This window comes from Betta splendens, chromosome 6 (assembly GCF_900634795.4).
Source record: "Betta splendens chromosome 6, fBetSpl5.4, whole genome shotgun sequence".
Lineage (NCBI taxonomy): Eukaryota > Metazoa > Chordata > Actinopteri > Anabantiformes > Osphronemidae > Betta > Betta splendens.
The window spans coordinates 8,282,875-8,303,168 of NC_040886.2; the positions used below are offsets into that span (position 1 = coordinate 8,282,875).

At 50.2% G+C, this 20,294-nt stretch overlaps 1 protein-coding gene and 2 long non-coding RNA genes across 5 annotated transcripts; 1 reads left to right on the plus strand and 2 right to left on the minus strand.

The window, feature by feature from the left end:
• Positions 1–526: 526 nt before the first annotated feature.
• Positions 527–10,092, minus strand: LOC129604205 (uncharacterized). The gene is made up of 3 exons (XR_008694900.1): positions 9,944–10,092; positions 3,373–3,638; positions 527–773 (listed from the first exon to the last, which is right to left on the minus strand). It is a non-coding gene; the product is annotated as an uncharacterized LOC129604205 (long non-coding RNA).
• On the plus strand, positions 770–6,781 carry LOC129604204 (uncharacterized). Of its 3 annotated transcripts, none has more exons than XR_008694898.1 (4): positions 770–2,915; positions 3,385–3,681; positions 4,574–5,127; positions 5,352–6,781. It is a non-coding gene; the product is annotated as an uncharacterized LOC129604204 (long non-coding RNA). The 3 variants fall into 3 exon arrangements; XR_008694899.1 differs by lacking the exon at positions 5,352–6,781 and having other exon boundaries at positions 4,574–4,772; positions 4,999–5,323; XR_008694897.1 differs by lacking the exon at positions 5,352–6,781 and having other exon boundaries at positions 4,574–5,320.
• Positions 10,093–16,173: 6,081 nt separating the features above from the next.
• Positions 16,174–17,881, minus strand: fjx1 (four-jointed box kinase 1). The gene has a single exon (XM_029154764.3). The coding sequence runs from the start codon at positions 17,460–17,462 to the stop codon at positions 16,188–16,190; it is 1,275 nt and encodes a 424-aa protein (XP_029010597.1). The 5' UTR covers positions 17,463–17,881; the 3' UTR covers positions 16,174–16,187.
• Between the last annotated feature and the right edge of the window lie 2,413 nt (positions 17,882–20,294).

The following is a 20,294-nucleotide window of genomic DNA, read 5'->3' on the forward strand; positions in this document are numbered from 1 at the left end:
TTGTCCTGATATGCTCCACTGATGCACATTTTTTTCTGGGCTTCAGCCTGAAATGTGTGTCACTGCCAAATCTTTAGGCCTCAGTTAAGTTTCACTACAGTTAACGTGTGTGAAAAGAAATGTTACCTCATAAATACATAAAGGCATAAATATTAATTGAATAGGCAGCATAGCTAAAAAAAAGAATACCATTCATACCATTTGAGTCAGTGACATGTTAATGTGCAGTGACTTCAAGTAATCAGTCGTGAAACTGTCCTTTATTATCACACGACATAACCTCATTTATTTCAGTAAATTACTTTACATTTTGTGTATCCGTCTCATAATTGATCTTGATCTTAGCCACTAACCTTACAATGTAATTTCATATACATTGATGTAAATTAGTAAACATTAGTATTAATACACCATAGGCCTGGGAAAGAGACAAATTTCTTTTGAGATTAGGCAAAACAATACAGTATTGACATGGGCTGTAATCACTACTATCTGCTACTTATTTTTCCATTTTGCATTTTAATGGTGTTAAAAGATGTGCTTGCCATTGGTCATGCATATATTTGTTTTATTATATGATGACAACAAGAGCTTCAAGGCTGAAGAAAATCATCTTTATATAGCGAAAGGTTCAGGTGGAAGAGTAAACACTGTGAATTTTACCACCAGTGTTAATAGGGGACTTTCTAATTATAATGTCTGCTTTCCCCTTCTGTTCACGTCCTCACCCTCCGTAAAGCGGCATCCAGAGACAATGGAGCAGGATTAGAGGTCTAGAGAGAGAGAGAGAGAGAGGGAGAGAGAGAGAGAGAGAGAGAGAGGAAAAATGAGCTGTGCTCTGTGGAGAGATCTAAAGAGGCTATTGAGCTCAGCTTCACACAAGCAGTGTTTGGCAAATAATTGTTGACTGTTATTCTGATTTGAATGGCATACCATAAATAACCGTAAGCCATGTTCCAAGTCTCTAGCATCTACTTGATATGGACGGTGATGCTGCAGGTCTTTGCTCGAGTTTGTGAGCCGTTTTTGGAGCGGATCGCTGGATTTGTTATAAGACTATAAACAGGAAGGATGACTCAATCTAAACATATTTCAGAGAATCAAATGAGCCTTCTTAGGCCACGCTGACGCGACGATTAGAGCTGGAGCTGTGCTTCCAGAGGCCATTTAATCGTAGCAGATGTCTCATTTTGTTGAGTTGTAGTTAGCAAAAAGAGCTCAATGTGTTTTTCCAAACTCGTCACAGCAGCAACACGTCCAGCGTCATGTTATTAAGGTTTGATGGTCATCTGACATTTTGAAGCACATTTTATAAAGTTAGGCTCTTCAGAACAGCATTATCTAGCACTTGCATAAAGTGGAAAACAATTAAAAGGCTCATTGACTTGCAATTTGTTAGAATAAGCGCTCAGTATAAATACAATATGTGGATGCTGATAGGAATTTCAATTTTCTTCTTCCTCTACCCAGGGATTTTGTCGGGAAACAAAATGTGACGAGCAAAAGGAGCTAAATGTGTTTACCCAAATTGTGTTTTTCTACAACTCAGAAAAGCCTGTGCATGCAAAGAACACCGAGCTCTCAGAAATGCCAGCCAAGAGTGAGGAGGGGGGAGCTTTGGCAGCCGAGCGCAGCAGACAGAAAACGCTTACCTAATGCTTCAGTTAGTGCTTGTTTTATTGTTCAGCTGTTGGTTTTGAGCGGAAGTTCCACTTCACTCGTCATTATTTTTGTCTCCCAGATCCTCATTTGCCCTCTCCATGAAGGTTTGCACAGCTCAACCTGTCATTACGGTGCAACCTGAAATAAAATCTATATTTCTATTGTTTCATATTTTTAAATATATGAATCCTGATTTTTGACTGAAGCAGATTCATCGCGGTTTTACTCAGGTGCAGCTAAATGACTGCTTTTACTGCTTTGGGACATGCCCTTGGTGCTGCCTTTGCTCACTATTTGATCCTCTCTGGCTCGCTCTCACGCTCTCGCTCTCTCTCTCACTCTCTGTTTATAGGGCAAGTCGGGGAAAGGACAGCTGTCAGGTCTGATCAGAGGCAGTGAACATCGAGTTACAGGTGAGGGAAGAAGGCACAGCATGTCCAAGGAGGAGACATCCAGAGGACAGAGATAAACAGATATGCTGGATTTTTCCTCTTGGAACAACGTTAAATCAACATCCTGTTTGTGCATTTGCTTAAGTATGCAAAGAAAAAGTATATTGGATTATTATTATTTTTATTATCACAGACTGCCACAATGAAGCTTTTAGGCTGAACCTTTCTTTGTTACTCAGTAATGACAGGAAATGCTTCAAAGGTCTGTGTGTGGGCACGTTAAGTCAGTAGAAGCTTGAAAACATCATGAATAAAAAAAAAATAGGTTAACCCTTTATGAAGACATGCTATGCCCTGTTTTAATCTGATAATCTGATGCTGATTATAGCCCGACCTTCCAGCGACCTCGGGCAATTACAGCGCTAGAGATTAGCCATTATACTGTGGGACTCGTATCATAGGAGTTATGAGTGACATCTAATTTACAGTCAATGGCAAAACTTCAAAGTACCAGACATGTAAAATGGGTATTTACACTTTGAAAAGTCCTTTAACCAAATCCTAATCTGAAATGTCTGTCAGAAAAATAATTCGCCCAAGCCTTAGTTTCATATTTCTTCATATAACCTCTATTATAAATATAATCAAACTGTATTAACGTTCAGTATCAGTAAAAGTCCCAACTAGCGTAAAGAAATCACAATTCCACTCTCCTTCTGCCTCAACATCTGCTTCCTCCACTCTTTTCCTTTCCTCTCTCTTTCATCACGTTGGGGGAAAATGGGTTTTGAGCACTCTCTCATGAACAATTGATGACAGAGGGTGGCGGCTGTGAATGATGCCTCCAACCATGTGGCTCAGGTAAGTCAGATGTGAGGGTGATCCATCGGGGGGGTTCGTTTCTATGGCCAGAGTGCCACATGTGGATTACAGTAATATGGAGCTGTGTCCGTATTCTGCCAGCTCTGACAGAGTATGAATATGGCCTTTCACTTAAAAGGGTAACATATTAATCACAATGCGTTATCCTGCTGGAGGGTATTAAGAGTTACAAAATGTCTTTCTGGCTCTGTCCTCCATTCCCTAGAAAAACAAAATCAATACTCAGCTTTGAGGCTGCATCCGTCCATCAATAAGTCATTTAATCAATAATCCCATGAGAGTGGTGCCTAATGGACAAAATGATTAGAAGAGTACTCCACTGCATCGTAAGAACTGAGCTAATGAATCAGATGGGAGCGTTGAGGATGGGTGGTGGTGTTTTCTTTATTTTGTCATGTAAATAGCTTCATAGAGACATTCTGCCAGTGAAGCAAACCTATCTGTGCAGCTCTTCTTCAACGTGGACGCCCCAGAATCAGATGAGCAGCATGGAGGCATGAAGCGGGGGCCGAGCGCACGGAGCGGGTGAAGCGGTGAGTCACCCTCGACACCCCCCCCCCTCCTCCTGCCGCGAGCGCTGCTCTTATCAGCGTCCTCCACGCAGCCTGTGACCACGGCGACCGTCTCCCACCGCCGGGCTCAGGGCGCTGATGCGCCGCCGCCCGCCTCCTGCGGGGGCTCAGGCGCCGCTCGCGCCTCCACCTGCAGAAACAGAGCGTCAGGGGACGGCGGCAATATCGCTCAGGTAACACGATGAGTCCCAAATCTCACCGCGCGGAAGCAATTAAACTCGTGGTTGTTTTTCGCTTTCATGCATTGATTACACGGGGGGGGAAATATTAGGTGGTATGGATCTAACAGTGGAACATACAGCTCTAGTCTGAAGACCTGCATTAGAAGTGGGCCTTTTACTGTATATGGCCTATTGTGATTATACCTCAGCGTTGTGGACCTCGTGGGAGGGGTTTGTTGGCTGAAGATAGGAAGGAGGACTTCTTATGTGAAGATGAAAAGGTTAAGTTACAGACTGGAGCAATTATCTTAGAAAGAGATTATCCTTAAATCTACTGCTGGTTTTAATGGCCAAGAGAGACCTTGAGACGAAGCTGTGAGAACAGAGCTGAGTGGGAGCGTGCGGGCTGAATATGTGGTACTGTACAGACACTCCGGCTGCTTCTTCTGCACCTGATGATTTATTTTTCCGCGTCCACCGACTGTCGCTGAAGTCACGCGCAGGTGCTGCGTGCGAACATCGATGACACCGGTCACGTTGCTTTAACGTGAACGCTGAGTCATGAAATAACGAGACGACGTGTTTGTCTTTACATTTGAGGGAACCTGCGTGTTTGTGCGTTGACAGAAGAGCCTGTGTCTTGTAATCCGGTTCAAATCTGTCGGATACGGACCGATCCAGTGTTTTCACAATGAGAGGTTTGTCCGAGGAAGGAGCCTTGGCCCCGTTCGCGGCATTAAGAGTGTGCTCGCCATTGAAATCTGCAGAGTAGAAAACAGCCATTCGTGCTAAGTCACAGCTGGACCACCATTTTCCGTGACATCATCGCTGAGGACGCTGTGCAGATTGCTGGCGATACACAACAATGACTCTTAGTGTTTTCCTGTGTGGTCCCTCTCCACAGGCCCCTGAACGTGGGCGCTGGGTCACAATGCTCCTCTGTGCACCCTGACGTATGGCATCCTGGCACTGCTGTGGCCCTGGAAAGTTCTCAGGATGAATGGCCGTGCTAAAAGCTTTCCAGGCCTCCAAGTCCCTGGAGCGCTTCCTCCGAGGCCCCGGCCCGATTGTCCGGGACCCAGAAATGGCGAAAGATCTCTAGGGTGTGTTTATTTAGCGAAACAGCCACGGAATGCGAGGAAAGATTGAGCAACACCTTTGAATAGTTAAACACTGGCCTGTTCCAGTTGGCAAGAAATTATTTTACGAGACTGCCAAACAAGTGTGCTGATGGTGATTTAAAGGGCTTCCACATGAGGGAAAACCAGAGAGAACCTAAGAACGAAAACCAACCTCTCCAGTAAAGTCATTTGTGTCCTTTCATTAAAGCCCAGCATCCATTAAGGTAACGCTGCACCCGTCAGTCAAGTCAGAACTCATCTCTGTTTTTGCCCGAGTGGAAAATTGCAGAACGAGCGAAGAAGATGGTGTGAGACTCCAGTTGGCTGCGTCTCTGTGGTAATTACAGATTTAAGGGCAAAAAAGGAATCATATTTAATCACTGTTCAGAAAGCTGCTCCTGAGGCCAGCTGAAGTTTAGTAGCCTTTTGTGTGTGTGTGTGTGTGTGTGTGTGTGTGTGTGTGTGTGTGTGTGTGTGTGTGTGTGTGTGTGTGTGTGTGCGTGCGTGCGTGCGTGCGTGCGTGCGTGTGTGTGTGTGTGCGTGTGTGTGTGTGTGAGTCAGATGGAGTGGGCAGAAGGAATAAGATGCTCATAGAAGCGTGGAGCCTGAGCAGAGGGTGGGGTGACGTGGAAGAACCCGAGTGAAAGGATGAAGATTGAATTTCGTCTTCACAGGCGAGAGCAAACAAAAGGATGAAAGGATGACCTGCCGCTGTTCTCCGACTGACTGACAGCCGGACAGTCCCTCGTCTTCCCGACGGGAGGAGCTCCTTTTCCAGTGTCAACTCTTAAAACAACTACTGGAACGGCCGGAGGGTGGACGTCAGCAAACACAAACGACCCGTCACTGAGGGGAGGATGTAGAAGGAAACGCACAAAGGGAGGGAGGAGGAAAGAATGGATGAATCTAAAGACAGTTAAGCTGCTTATTAATTTGTCTGACACTGGGAGAGTGTGCGTGAGAGCGCGTGCTGCCTGTTTGTTCCCCGTGTTTGAGGGAATACACAACTAGTCACAGTAAAAGCAGATTATGAGATTAAGTGCTGGGAAATAAATAATAAAAAAAACGCAGTAGATGATTACTACAGCAAGTACAATAGCACTGGGAGGAACTCGTCCTTGATTGAGTGCGACGAGCGGACGCACGTGGGCGTGGAGTTGTTTGGAAGCGCATTCCTGCGCGAGCGTGCCACGGATTGTCCGATCACGTGACATCAAGGAGGCGGAGGGGGGGCAGAGAGGTTGCGCTCGCTTAATAACGGCTTTACCGAGAGCAGGGAAATGAATCGCTGCATCGGTTCGACTGATAATCCGCTCCGGGTGACAAATAACCTGCAGAGAATCACCACGACTTTGGGAGCGCGATAGATAAAAGCGGCGCCGTCCGCCTCGCGCGCTGCGCGATCTCTGGGGATTAAACTGCTTTAACGCGGAGCATGTATAGCAGCTGGGACCGCGCGGTAAATACGAAGTCGAGGCTTTGATGTTAATCACTGCCGGGCCAATTTGTGCCATTTTGCTGCTTCCTTTGTTTCCATCTCCCGCTGCCCCCGTTCCCATCTCCAGCACCTCCACTTCCTCCGCGTGTTTGGAAACAGGATCTTGCAGCTTATATTGAAAGTGGGACCGCTCCACAACACTCAACACATGGCAGCAGATGTGTGGCGGCATGTGACGAGGGGGGGGGTCTGCTGAGGCAGGGAGACAGAGAGAGAGAAAAGGGAATAGGGCGGACGAAGGTAAAGAGCTGACAGGAGAAGAGAGGACCGAGGAGGAGGAACGACGGGAGCGCACGGGGAGAGGAGAGGAATGGAGACGGGTTTAGAGGCTCTCAAACACTTTGCACTCCCAGCACAGCAGATGCCACATTCTGTCTGGCACAGTGATCTGTGGGCCTGCTCTATTTATACCCTCAGCGTGTCACTTCAGGGCCAGCGACACACACGCACACACACGCACACACACACACACACACACACACACACACACACACACACACACACACACACACACACACACACACACGCACACACACGCACATACACACACACGCCCGCACCACAAACGTACACACGAACAACACACACACACACACACGCACACACACACACACACACACACACACACACACACACACACACACGCCCGCACCCCACACACACACACACACACACACACACACACACACGCCCGCACCACACACACATACACATACACGCACATACACATACACGCACATACACATACACGCCCGCACCACAAACATACACACGAACAACACACACACACACACACACACAAGCATGCACACACGCACGCATGCGCACACACTCACACACACACACACACACACACATTTGTAGCTTGACTGCGGTGACTGAAAAGCTGAGGTTAGAGAGGTGCTCATGCAGCAGACCTATATATACAGCGACACCACAGTTCGGATTTAAAGCTTTTTAGTTAAGATTCTCTGGGACTTTTAACTTCTAACACTTCTTTAGTTCTAACTGAGTGGAGAGTTTTGTGAGGTTCTGCAGTCGCCGCTGATGACTCCGAGGTTCCTGGTCACCTCCCAGACCTTTTCCCTCGTTGCTCAATTTGGCCCAACAGTCACCTCCAGCGAGTCCTGGTGGTTTCCAACGTTTTATAGTGCTGCGGTTATTGTGCTGCTGGGAACAGTCAAAGCTGTAAAGGCTGTTTTATATTAGTCCCCTTATTTAATTTCATTGCCAGGTCTTCTGGGAGCTCCCTGGACTTCACGGCCTGGATCAGGATCTTGTATGTGCCTCCAGTCAATCCTGTTCACTGCCCAGTCCAGTTGTGGAGCTCAACAGTAATTAAAGCAACTAGACGTGAATAAACCCATCTCTACTGCAAAAAAATCACAATATTGAAAATCAGACATTTGTTTTTTGAATGTAATATAAATGATTAGAAAAATGTAAAGTGCGTAAAAGGTGAGTGCAGATTTTCTGAAGCTTCTTGAAACTTTCTCACGGACCAAAGTAAAGATGCTGATGCCGTTGTTCATTAATGGCCTGGCCCGGGTTTAGTTGGCAGGCCAGGCCATGAGAACGGGGAGGGTGAACAAGCAGTGGTCTGATTAAACAGTGGGAGGACTGGAGCCTTTTGGATCGCCCTGGTTACTGGGACTGACAGCCACAACTTACATCAGCTTTCCCCAGTAACAATGAATAGCAGTGGAAAACTCAAAGGAGAAATTCTTTTTGAGGCTTAAAACAGAAAAGGAGATTAGCAACTGAAACAGACAAGTCGGACATTTTAAGGCTGCTGCCAGAAATATAATAAAATATATGCCGTCTTCTATAAAAGGGAGCTGTGAAATCTGTACGCGAGTCCCCGCGTGGCTCCGTTCTCCTCCTGGGTGGCTGGAGTGGGCGGAGGACAAGCGTTTAAACGAACAAGCAGCTCCGCGGGGTTATAAATGTCACGTCATGGCATCGTTAGGAGCCTCGCGCGCTAAATGGCCTTTATTTGTGATCAATCAGGGCGCGTGTTACAGCGGCGAGGCAGGGTTCATTACACATCTGGCTCAGAGGAACGGCCTCCATCACCTCCACGCGCGCCTGCAACACAACACCCGTATAATGCTCTATGCAACGTCACGCCGGCGACTTCTAATGGAGCAGAAGGAGCGAGGGGGAGGCTTCATGCAGGTGCAGCAGAGAGGAGCTCGGAGGCGGCTTTTGAAGGGTCACCTTTGAAATTTTGACAAATAAGTGCCTTTTAAATGGCCCAGCGTTGTCTGCGAACAAACAGAGACGCAAGACGCGGCCGCGAAGCTGCCGAACAGACAACGGAGGTTAAGATAACTGTTTGTGCTGCGGCGTGTAAACCTGTAAACCAGCTGTCAGAGTCGAGGGGGGGGGGGGCTGAGCATATGTGCGCACCAGCGAGACGACAACAACAAACGCTTCCTCCGCTTTGAAGTGAGCCCTTTCGCCTCCGCGGCCTCCGCTCCTCCCCCCGCTGGCCGTCGGCGGCCCATAAATCCCGCCGCTCATCTGCCTGTGGAGTCCAGGAATGCTCGCGTGGGATTTGAGGCCCGGTGAATTATGGGAGCACCTGGGAAGGGGTCGAAGGAGGGCACATGCATGGAGAGGGAGAGGGAGGGGGAGGGGGAGGGGGGGGGTCACTCCGGGACCCCCCTGTGCCTATGCAGGGGAACACGGTGACAGCCACCAAAGCTGATGGATTCGTCCTGTCCAGGGTCCAGTGTCCAGGGTCCGGTGTCCTGCGTGTGAGCGCTGGGTCTTTGAGTCGTGGAATGAGCCGGGGACGCGAGGCTGCGGGTTCGCGTGTCCGGAGACGAGCGTTTTTGAAAAGGCTGAAGGGTCGTGAAAAGAAGACGAGGCCGGGGTCACGACCCGCCCCAGCGCCGCCGCTGCCGGAGCGTGCTCCGGGCCGACCCGCTCCGAGCGACCCATCTGGCTGCCTGGTCCCAGCGCTCCACGCGCTCCTCCATTTGTTTGGTCAGTGAGAGCAGATGTTGGGTTTAAGCTGCACGATGTGTGTCTTTCTCTCTCTCTCTGAACAAAACAGCTTTCAATGACTCAAAAACGTTTTGCCTGTATTTATCTGGTAACTGATCTGGATAGTGATGCACACTGTAGTTGTAATAAACTAAAATAACAAATGGCAGACATTACATTAATATGTTGCATTTTCAGCCCTTGCATCTTGCTAATACACCTCATACTTTATACAATTGCTGCTCGCGGTGATATATGTTCCAAAGCCCAAGTGTCCCATGAATTATTAGATGAGTGAGGTGGTTTAAAAAAATTGAATGAATGAAAAAGAAAAAATCTAAATGAGAAATGATTCTACACATGGGCCTCGTGGCAGCGCTACATCACGGAGGGCTGTGCATCTTGGAAAAGATTTAGATTCTCTTTCAGTGGCATTGATTTTGTGGAAGATGTCTTCATAACTCGCCTGATCCCTCGATCAATCAATGTACACAGGATTTTGCATGGGCAAATATTTGCACAAACCAAATAGATGTGATGAAACAGAACGAGGAGGACGAGTCTGGAGGAATTAAGTGGAGTTGAGTGAAAGGAGACAAAAGGAAAGGAATGAAATCTGATAGCGGGACAACAGGACGCCTGAGCGTTTCCTGTGACTTACCTCGTCTGTCGGTGTCCTGCGTTTATCGCTTTCGCCGTTTCTCCTGCCTTGCCAAAAGGACGTGCGGCAGTATAATGTTATACGTGGAAGGAAGTCAGCCGCTCCACCCTGCATTGTTTCCTCTTTTGGCTCAGGTAATGTGAGGGTGTCGTGAGGCGCTAGACGCCGCCGCCTCACCCTGCAGTGCAGCATAATGGCTGTGGCTGCTGGCGTGGGCGGCCGGACGTCTCAGGGTTGTTATTAAGCATGAGTCAGGTTGCAGGTGTGAAGGGAAGAGCGCGTCTGTCTGCGATAACCTGCAATTAAATTGTTTCCATAAAAGACGGGAAAATACCTCACGACTGCGTCTGTAGACCTGCCTTTTCCTGCCTCTTGTTCCCACTTTGTCCCACACTCACCGCACTAACATGAACTTCTGGCTTCGCACTGTAGCACATTTGTTCGCCGGCGTTCGCCGGACACCAAAAATAGAAGCTTGACCTCGTCACATTTCCATGCGGTTTATTAGGGCAAAGGAGCAAATATCGTTGCGCCGGCCGACTGGTGAAAAGGTCATTCAATTAAAGCCGGATTTTGCGCCGGCAGGAGAGAAAACAATGGCGCCGCGTCGTCGTCCGAAGTGAGCCACTCGGAAGCCCATTTTTCTTAGGGTAATTCAAAATAGCAGTGCCATTAAGAAATTCTTTTTTCAAGGACAGACGGGATAAAAACGTCCCCGAGAGCTGAAATTGCCCAGGCTGCAGCGCTGCCAAGATCTGTATCCGAGCCCAAGTTTATAAACCCCTTAAGTAGCACAGCCTTGAAATCACATAACCTTCATTAGCTTGTATTATGTATGTAATTATGTCGCACTTTCATACTTCTCCGAGTTGGTCGCTATCCGATATTACCCAATGTCAGCTCACCTTCACCAGCGCGTGACAGAGCAGACTCGGCCGCTTCCTCCCCGGCAGCTGGAAGCCGCCCAAAACCACTGGCCGTCACCCCCCCGGACCCGCCGGTGCTCCACCAACCCGCCGCCGCGTGGCTGATTGACTACGGTGACTCTGCCTTTAATCACGCCGGCGTCGCGGCCGCGCTCCTGTTTGCCGCCTCGCCGTTCGCGCGACGCAACGGCCTCCTTCGGTGGCGCGGGGGTGCAATTTACATAGAAATGAGCGAATTACCGAGCGCTCGCGAGGCCGTTTTGTCTTACGATTCTGAAAGCGGCTGCGTCGACGGGACGCGGCCTCCGCGCGGCCTCCGCGAGCGTCCAGAGGGCGATAGGTCGGCCGGCGGGGAGCGGGAATGTGCTGTGTCAGCATGTTCTGCGTCGCTTGCCATCAGGTGTTACACGTCCTCTTGCACTTCGCCGTATTGATCATTGCTGCACTTCAGGCACTGGGAGGACAAAGCCCCTCATTTGTGAAGTCAGAGCACGCTGAGAAACATATGAGGGCAAAAGCTGCACTAAAGAACTCTAGAGCCAACGTCATTTTACCTCCCGTCGCAATATTTGCACAGAATCGTCTTAATTGCAGCCCAAATCTCCCTCTTCACATTCAGCATTAAGGTGGTAGATTATCTCCCCAATGACTGGGACCCGTTGTTCTTTCCAGAAAACGTCTAGAAAAACAGCCATTTTCCATGAGCATACTAATTCAGATTTACATAGAGATGAACCCAGATGCAAATGAGCCGAGCAGCGTGTACTCGAAACCGGTCCCCTGGCTGTACTGGTGCATCAACAGGCGTCACACGGAGGAAGCCAACAATCCAACATACTGTACAGCATGCAACAAGGTCTGCACCTCACATGATGTCATTACTGAGCTGAGGTCGTTCATCTGCCACGTTTGACTTACAGCAGGAACAAGACCCGCCCGGAATGAAGTGCAATGGGATTGTAAATTGTCCAAAATTCTCCAGTAGACTCGTAGCAAACACACGAACCTCATGTTTTTTCACAATGTGACATATGCCAGCAGACCGATTCTTGTCATGGAATACAGTGAAATAAGGATGTTCCAGGCTCATGGCTTCCTGCAGGCTACGGTCTGACATTTTGGAGACACAGCTTTAGGAATGAGGCATAACAAATAGGATGGAATTAAGTGGTGAAATTAATCGGGATTTATTTTTATGTATGCTATGACTGGCATGAAGCAAATCGCATTAGGAGAAAATAGAGGGAATCCAAATTGAGGTTAAACAGTTGTTGTTTTCCGAAACGGTTTCATGGATTATATGTAGATCTCGGAGTCTGCCTGTCAAGGCGGTGGCTACTGTGCTGTTGCTAATGAGGGCACACGTTTTATGATCCAAAGGTCTGACTATCACAGAGGAGCCGCTAGAACCAAAGCAAAACCTTATTCATAGAAAAGCAGGGCGTAATCTTTTCCATAATCTGCATTCACTGCATCCACAGAGAACAGCTGGACGCGGGAATTAGTCACTGAGGTTTATTGTCGTCTCTCGTCCGGTTTCACCCACGTCACTTCTGACTTTATTTCCCGACTTGCCCTAATTCCTCCGTTTTTCATTCCGTCCGCATCCAGATGTTACTACACAGGTCGACTGGCAACCTGTGATTAAACATGACGTCCGCCCGCAGATCCCAACTTGTGCTGAAACTAAGCCAGCCAATTTTCACATCTGTATAATAGGCGAGGACAAAGAAAGAGCCAATCTTTAGATCCATTCAGACGTTCGTGCTGGGATGGAAACATGAAAGGTCACCGCGTTAGACGCAGATTATTTCTCCTCCTATTAACTGCGATGCGTGAAGCTCCCCGTCTCTGTCGCCCGTTACCTTCCAGTTTGCCTTGGCTAAAAGGCTCTGACCTTATGCCTGCAGCCGCGCTCTGGACAAAGCCAGGCTTTGTGCCAGCTCCCCAGGCAGAAGATGTGCAGCCTTTATCACTGCCAGAGCCCCCGCATTCTCTGCCCCGGGGCCCCCGGTTCCCCTCATGGCCCGCGGTCGCTCGGCTGTGACTAAGTGACTCTCCCCCCCAGTGTGTGCCATGTTTCATAATGAAATCATTCAGTCGTACGCAGGAAGTCCTCTGCACTGTGTAGCCATGAAAGAATGCCAATTATGTCCATCCACTCGCTCGCTCATGGCAGGTCCGCCGGGAGAGCGACAGCCCGAGTCGGTTAGTCACCTGGCGTCTGGCAAAACATCCACTGCTCTGTGTGCGCGTCGCAAACGCTGTCGCTTCTGCTTCGCATTATGCAACCTTTTACCCAGAATCCAACATTCTGTAAGCTGTGCAACGGCTGAAAGAAAAGCCCTGACATTTTGGGGGAAAGTGTGCGCCTGGCTCCTCTTATTGTCTGTCAGATCGATACACAGCCACATACCCACAAGCTTGTTGGCTTAGAAAGGGAAAGGTTCTGTCAGAACATGACGAACCTCTTGTCTTCTGATGCTCATGTATTAACATGTTATGTTAAGCCCAAAGCAAATAATAATGATGCTACCAGTCAGATTCATTAGGCTTCACACATCTACCAACCTCTAAGCTACGATAGACTAACCAATTGTCTTGGACTTGTATTGATCTGGCCAACATGATAGTGACATTGATTTTTCATTAAACTCCAAGCAATAAAGCTGCAGTAATAAGAATCTCCCCCAAAAATGGTTTTGGTTAAAGCGTTCAATATCAGCAGCTTCCTCTTTAATAAAACCCACTGATAATCCTGACGCTATTTCATTAGTGGAAGCTCATGCTAGGATCTGTGCTTCGATCTTTCCCTTGAACACAGCTGGGACTCCTTACGCCCGCCTGCCGGAGGAGCGCCCGTGTGTGTTTGTGTCCATGGAGATGATCCTCCCTCAGCTCCTCTGGAATGTTTGCAATGCGCACAAAGGGGGAGGAAGATCAGCTCCAGTACCTGGGGTCCGTGCCGGGGCCTGCCGAGGGCCCCCGGCCGCGTCCCTCCGACCCCTTCGCTTGGAAACGAGCACATCTGGTGCACAAGCATCGGGGCGTGACTTTTAGAATGCCGAATAACGACGGGCCCTGTGGCCCATAATAACCCGCAGCTCTGGTGCCACTGGCGAGGACACATTGCATTAATTAGACCGTGTCACCGAGTGCAGCAAGATTTGTTGCTTCTGGGGGGACTTGGGAGTTTGTGGGGCGATCTGAAATAAGCCAGGCAGGAAGGGCGAAGGAGGAACATGTGCGACCGGTTAGGGAGGGTGATTAAACAGCCCCTTTGATATCCGCCATTAGTGTGATTGCAGCTGCCAGGGTCCCTTGTTAAAATATTGCTTTCTCTGCGAAGGAATCCACAAAAAAAGAGAGACGGCCCAAAAACCAATTAGGAAAGTGAAAGTTTCATTTTCCACTTATCTGACAAATGAAGTTGACAGCGATGCTAACAGGGAAGGCAGATGCCTGGCAGAAGGGTGAGATGTGGAGGGGGAAGTCAGGGAAGGGGGGGGAGGGAAACGGTGCGTGGCGGGAGGAAGGGTTGCGAGGCTAGTTCAGACATGCAGGCCTCGCCTCAGCATTGTGTTTAATCCCCGCGTGTCTGCAGCGCGCCGTAAATCTCTTTGCTAGCGTTCGGCATTAGCAGATATCCTCGGAGCGCCGAGCCCTGCGCCGCGAGTGCAGCCTTCGCGTCCACGCCGACCCTGCACCCGCAGCCGGCAATCAGTGCGTTAACGTGACCCCCCCCACCACCCTCCGCGCAGCACTCGGTGCTCCTATTGATCCCCGAGTCCCTATTAGCGCTGCGGCAGGCGAGCAGCGTGGGTAAAAAAAAAAGGCCTCCAGGAGCACCTGCTCGAAGGCACGGGTTCCGTGAAATGCGACAAATCGAAAAACGACCCGGTCGCCGCTCGCTCGTCCCGCTCCGTGAAGCTGGGGCACCCTGGAGTTTGGCTCTATATGAAAACGCCGTAAAAGGAACCAGATGAGGTGAGGGCTAGCGGGAGCCTGGAAGGAATTAGGGCTTCAAAAAGTTTGATCAGTGACGTTCCCTCTGATGTGCTTGTGAGTTTGGAACCTGGAATCAGATGTAGAGCCGGGCCCTTGGCAGATCTCATAGCGTAAGGATATACTCCCACAGGGCTCAAATACAGACTGATGTCATGGTGGGAAGCAAAAGCATTAAGTAAAAGGCAAAAATATACAGCTGACCTCCAGGCGATGTGCCGGGAAATGTTCCCTTCTATAACTTTTCCTGTTCAAAATTCAATATCTGAAAAACTGCTAACAATTAAATCCTCTGAGAGCAAAGCCCTTGATAGTTGTGGATTCGGTCTCTGAAGTACTTTTTTTTACTTTTCAGCCGAACACACTGAACCAATAAGACACCCGGGCTCGGACTGTTTAGATTACGGGCTGCGCTAGAAAAAGGGGGAAATTCTGACACAGTTCAGAAACAGTGAAAGCCTCTTCGAAGCATGTCAAACGATGTCACTTGTCTCCTTTAGTTCATCATTCCGGCTGATTTTATAAAAGGGATTAGAGAACCCTGTTGTAGCACGCCTGTGGCTGACAGCCTGGCTCCTGGGAAACAGTGTGCCACTACAAGACGGCCTGAAAAATCCCTGCGCAGCACACAACGGAGGTAAATATTTGATCGGCTCTAATAACGCCGCTAAAGCACAGAGGGCACGAAAAGCAACACAACCTGACGACGGTTCAGTTGAATGTCAGTGTATTTATCCAAAGAAAGGAGGGGGGGTTGGAATGTTACAATGCACATTAAATTAGTGAAGCGTCAACAACCTATTTACAACATGTACAGTGGATATGATACACCTGTGACTTTAAGGCAATCCAACACAATTACAAGAGTGCAGGTGCTGTGACGATGCGACTGTGCAAAACGACTCTCTAAGAAAAGCGAGACAAGTCAACAGAAATGCAGTGATTTAGGAGTCAACTTATGTTAAGGCTTTGGAGTTTATCATCACTGAACACAAGGCAAGAGTCCAAACACACACACGGAGGGCTGCATTAGACAGAGCCTAGTCTTTACAGTGGTTCCTATTCAGTACGAGTGGAGTGGAGTGAGAGGGGATAAACTGGCCTCAGTCGTGTTTCTATGAGGCTGAGTGGAAATCTAAGCGCTTATAAACACGTGTGAAATTTACTTATTTATAAAGTAGGCAACACATTCTGTTCACTGGAGGTAGTTCAGCTGGATAGGCAAGACAGCGCTGTGTGGCGCGCGTCAGTCCGGCACAGGTGTGTCAATCGCGTTCGCTCAGCTCATTACGCCGCGCGCGCGCGCTCCACGCTCACGGCTGCGCGTATTTGCTCTTGCAGCGCAAAATGTGTTTGTATAATCGGTCTATCCGCTCCTGGAGAACGCCGGCGTGCTCGTCCGAGAGGAACCCCAGTTCCACAGACAGAGGCTCGCTGTCTCTGTAGAGCTCCAGCAGCCTCGTCCTGGCGTCTCTGCGCCGGTGCAGCTCCGCCACGCGCTGCGTGGTCCTTTTTCTGAACACGCACACGGAGCTCAGCACCGTGTTGTGGTACTTCTCCCACATGCTCAGCACCCGAAAGCCGTGCACGAGGCCCGCCTCGTTGTCGATGAACACAAGGTCACCGCGGGGCGTTCTCAGGAGGTTGTTGGTCTCCCGCTCCATTACGCGCGAGTCCCACTGCAGGCTGAACAGGTTGCTGACGAGCCGGTCGAAGTTTGCCGTCAGGTAGTCAAAAATAATCAGGTCGCTCCACTGCATTAACTCCAGCAGCTCCCGCGTAGTCTTGTTCCAGAGGTCCCCGAGCGCGGGGTGCAGCCCGCCGCTCTCCTGCCGGAGCGGCGCGGGCGTCACCGCCCCGGTTAGGTTGGAGACCCACGCGGTGAGAGAAACCACAGCTCGGTCGCTCCACTGTAAACTGGCCACGCGCGCGCGCACGGCCGCCCACTGTTCGCCGTCGCCGTCGAGCTGGGACAGAACCAGCGGCGGCACGTTCGTGACGCCCAGCAAAGCGGCGAGGTAATACGTCAAAGTTTCCCCCTGCACCTGATCCGCGTTTATTCCGTAGCGCACGCACGCCCTGGTTCCGTCTGCGAACGTGGCGAGCTGGTTGGATATCCTGCCGCATCCAGGCTCCAGCTTCACTATCCGGCAGGTCCTGGCTCTGGCTCGCCACGCCTGGGCATATTCCTCCGTGAAGCCCTCGGGTAGGAGCTCTTCCAGCCAATCGCTCCAAAATATCCCATCCTCCAGCGGGGAGCCTAACTTGACCGGGCCGTCCCTCTGCGCTGACCCCTTGTTATCCCCATTCTCATGGTAATCCCGGCTTCCTGCGGAGGCGGTGTGATCGGTCAGATTGAGTGCCTCGGCTTTGTGCGGTCTCTGTGCCGCCGGGACGGCGAGCAGAGCCCGGAAAGTTTTGGCGGAGAGGTCCGCCGGGAGACCGTGGGCGAAGGAGCCGGCGCCCGGTGCCGAGAACCTCCGCTTGTGCCGCTCCAAGCGGCTCTCGAGCGCGCTCCACACGTAGAAAACGCTCGCGAGGGCGCAGAGGAAGAGCAGCGCGACGGCGTTCGCAGTAGCAGCCCTCATGGTGCGGACCGCGGACGTCCGACCAATTGAAAAAAAAAAACGTGGACAAAAAAAAAAGGAAGCGTTCACTTCACACCGCACAGTCCAGGCGCTGCGGGGCCGTTTTCCGCGCCCGCGCCCCGTGCACTCCTCGGGTCCCGCGGCTCACAGGCGGTCTGCTTGGGAACGCGTCTCCGAAACAGCGTGGATCTCATCCCCCGTCCTGTGCGGACGCCCTGTCATGCTCAGCCCTCTGCGGGGAACGCGCCGCGCATTTCGGATCACCACGCGGCGCATCCTCTATTGAACGCGCTCCATTGTAGTCCGCAGGCGTCGCCGGGGATCTCTGTCCGCGTCCACCTCTCCGTTTATCATCCCGCTCTCTCTCTCTCTCTCTCTCTCTCCTCCGCTCGCAGGGTGAGTTTGACTTGTGGCGGTGTCGGCTGGCAGAGAGACACTAGGCGTTGAGACACGTGACTCCAGTCCCGAGATGGTGGGCGGATCGTGGGAAGGAGGGTTCACAGAGTGGCGGAGCAAGTGCACCGCGCTGCGTTTTGTGCGCGCGCGTGCTCGCGCGTGTGAGTAAAATGTTAAGATTATTATCGGCGAGCGGAGCCATTATGATAATTGAATCGCGGGTCAAACAATAATGGCACAGTTTAAAGCAACAAATGCGCACAAAACGCCTCTTTTTCGAAGCCTGCCTCTAATTAAAGTCCGCTACATGGAGGTTATGGATCAGAGGAACCCTGCATCAGCACATGCCGAGCATCGGTGCATGTGCTGTGTTCCAGTTCACTGGATCTGAAATGAAAATGGAGTCAAAGTGCTGACGTCCAGCTGTGAAGCAGTTCAAGAGCTTTCACATCCATATTGAACTCGCAGTGTAACAATTTAGGACTATAGAGCGTGAAAACAAGGCTTTTATTCCCATATTTATTTATTCCCACATTTGAGGTTATGGACTTAAGACCCCTTTGATAAAATGCTTTATACAAATGTCCCTATTATATATTTATACAGAACACAATTATTTTAATTCGCTGCTAAGTATGTGAGTTTTTCTCCAAACACTTGGGCCACAAGAAAGTCAACTTACTCCTTTCATCCTCATCCAAGGCTTTTGTTAAACCAAATGCAGCATCCGCGCGTACGATCTCCTGCTTATACGCGCGTCTCATTAAATTATTCCTCATTAGCATCCCCTCAGACTCTTTGCCATGCGGCTCACGCCTCACTGTGTATCTTGAACTTTCAGATTCCTGATCAAATTAACTGGGTCACTTTTCGCCCGGCGTTCTAAATTGCCAGTGAAAAGAGTCACAGGCAAGAATATTCAATTATCCCCAATAAACTTGACATCGCTCACATGCATCTAAATTTGTTCGCTCCGCGCCGATGTTTGCGCTACGCAGCTCGACGGATGACTAGTTCAAATTTAAGAACCTGCCAGCGTGCGTCGGGAAACAGGAAGCGGCTCCTCAGACGAGCAGGTTGGATCCTCCTGCTCCGCTTGCGTTGCTCATGTGCTCCTGCTTTGCCAAGTTGAACCATTTGTATTGGGTTCCTTTTAACCATCAGCAGAATAATTTGCTCAATTCCCGGGCTGCGTTTGATTCTGCAGCGCGGCAGAGTCGGGGGAACGGAAAATCCCTGGCTTGTTTGCCGTAGTCCCCGAATCTCAAGAATCGTTTTTTTTTTTAGCTTGTTTTCCTAACGCGGCTGACAAAAAGACTGGGTCCGTGTAGAGGTGGGCTGTTTTTTTTCTATCCGCTGTTTAAAACAAATGAGCTTTTGCAAATGACGTCCTATCCCAGAAATGCTAATCGTTAGCGTGCTAAACGGACACAAGGATCCTTATAAACACTACACATCATGGGTCATGTTTCTAGACGTTGTGTTATTGAATCTGTGCTTCGTTTCTAATGTGGGTGTTTCCCCCCCTTTTGCTCTTTCAACCTAAGTCGCAGCAGCCTTCCAGGGTCTAGACACTGGAAATCAAGGAGGCTTGAGTGCATTGCTGGAATTCCCTGTGATGTGTCTGCAGTGTGGAATAACTGTGTTGATTGGCTCGGCTTGCAGCAGCGCCGCTCTCGGTGTCACTTCACCCGGAGCACAAGTGGGGGCATGTTGGCGTATCAAGCCTATCTGTTTCTGGCCATGTGTTGGTTGCAGGTCAGTCAACCCCCCCATCCTTCAGACGCCCCCCTGTTGAATTCCTCCCCCTGCTTTGCCTCATAAATCGAGCGGCGCTCCCGGAGGAGCCGTAACGCAGGGGAAGCAGTCACGGCTGTCTGCGGTCAAACGCTGCGGTGACACGGGAGCGCCGGGACCGTCTGTCATCCTGTCTGCAGCGACACAGTACACCCATCGCCGGGCGTCTGGTGCCGACGGACGGAGGCGGGCGAGAGGGGACATAAAGGGAGGACGACGGAGACGGGGAAAGTCCAGTGGACTTGTGTCACTCCCCTCCTCATCTGAGCTCAGCTCAAGCTGAGCAATAACTCATGGGTCCCTTGACGCTCTGCAACGCTGTGTTTCCTGGACTGAATAATGAATGTGCCGGGCTTCCATTAGTGTTGAAAGCCACGATAATTTCACAGGGCCTGGAAATTACTGGGTTGGGGATCTGGGGACGGGGTGGGGGAGATCCGCGGGGATGGATTCATCTTCGTCTGACTCGCGCTGTATAAACGATTCCTCCTTCCTGCTCACTCCTCGTGCTCCTTGGATGCGATTGGATAACATGGAGGCCTCCGCAGCCCCATCGCTGCACTCCCGGTTTCTCCTAGCAGGCGGATGTCGCCGGTGTCCATAAAAAAACCACAGCAGTGTCTCTCGGGGCTCTGCACA

Bases quoted from the DNA above. Each gene is read 5' to 3' on its own strand.
- fjx1 (XM_029154764.3), bottom strand. From the start codon at position 17,462: ATGAGGGCTGCTACTGCGAACGCCGTCGCGCTGCTCTTCCTCTGCGCC.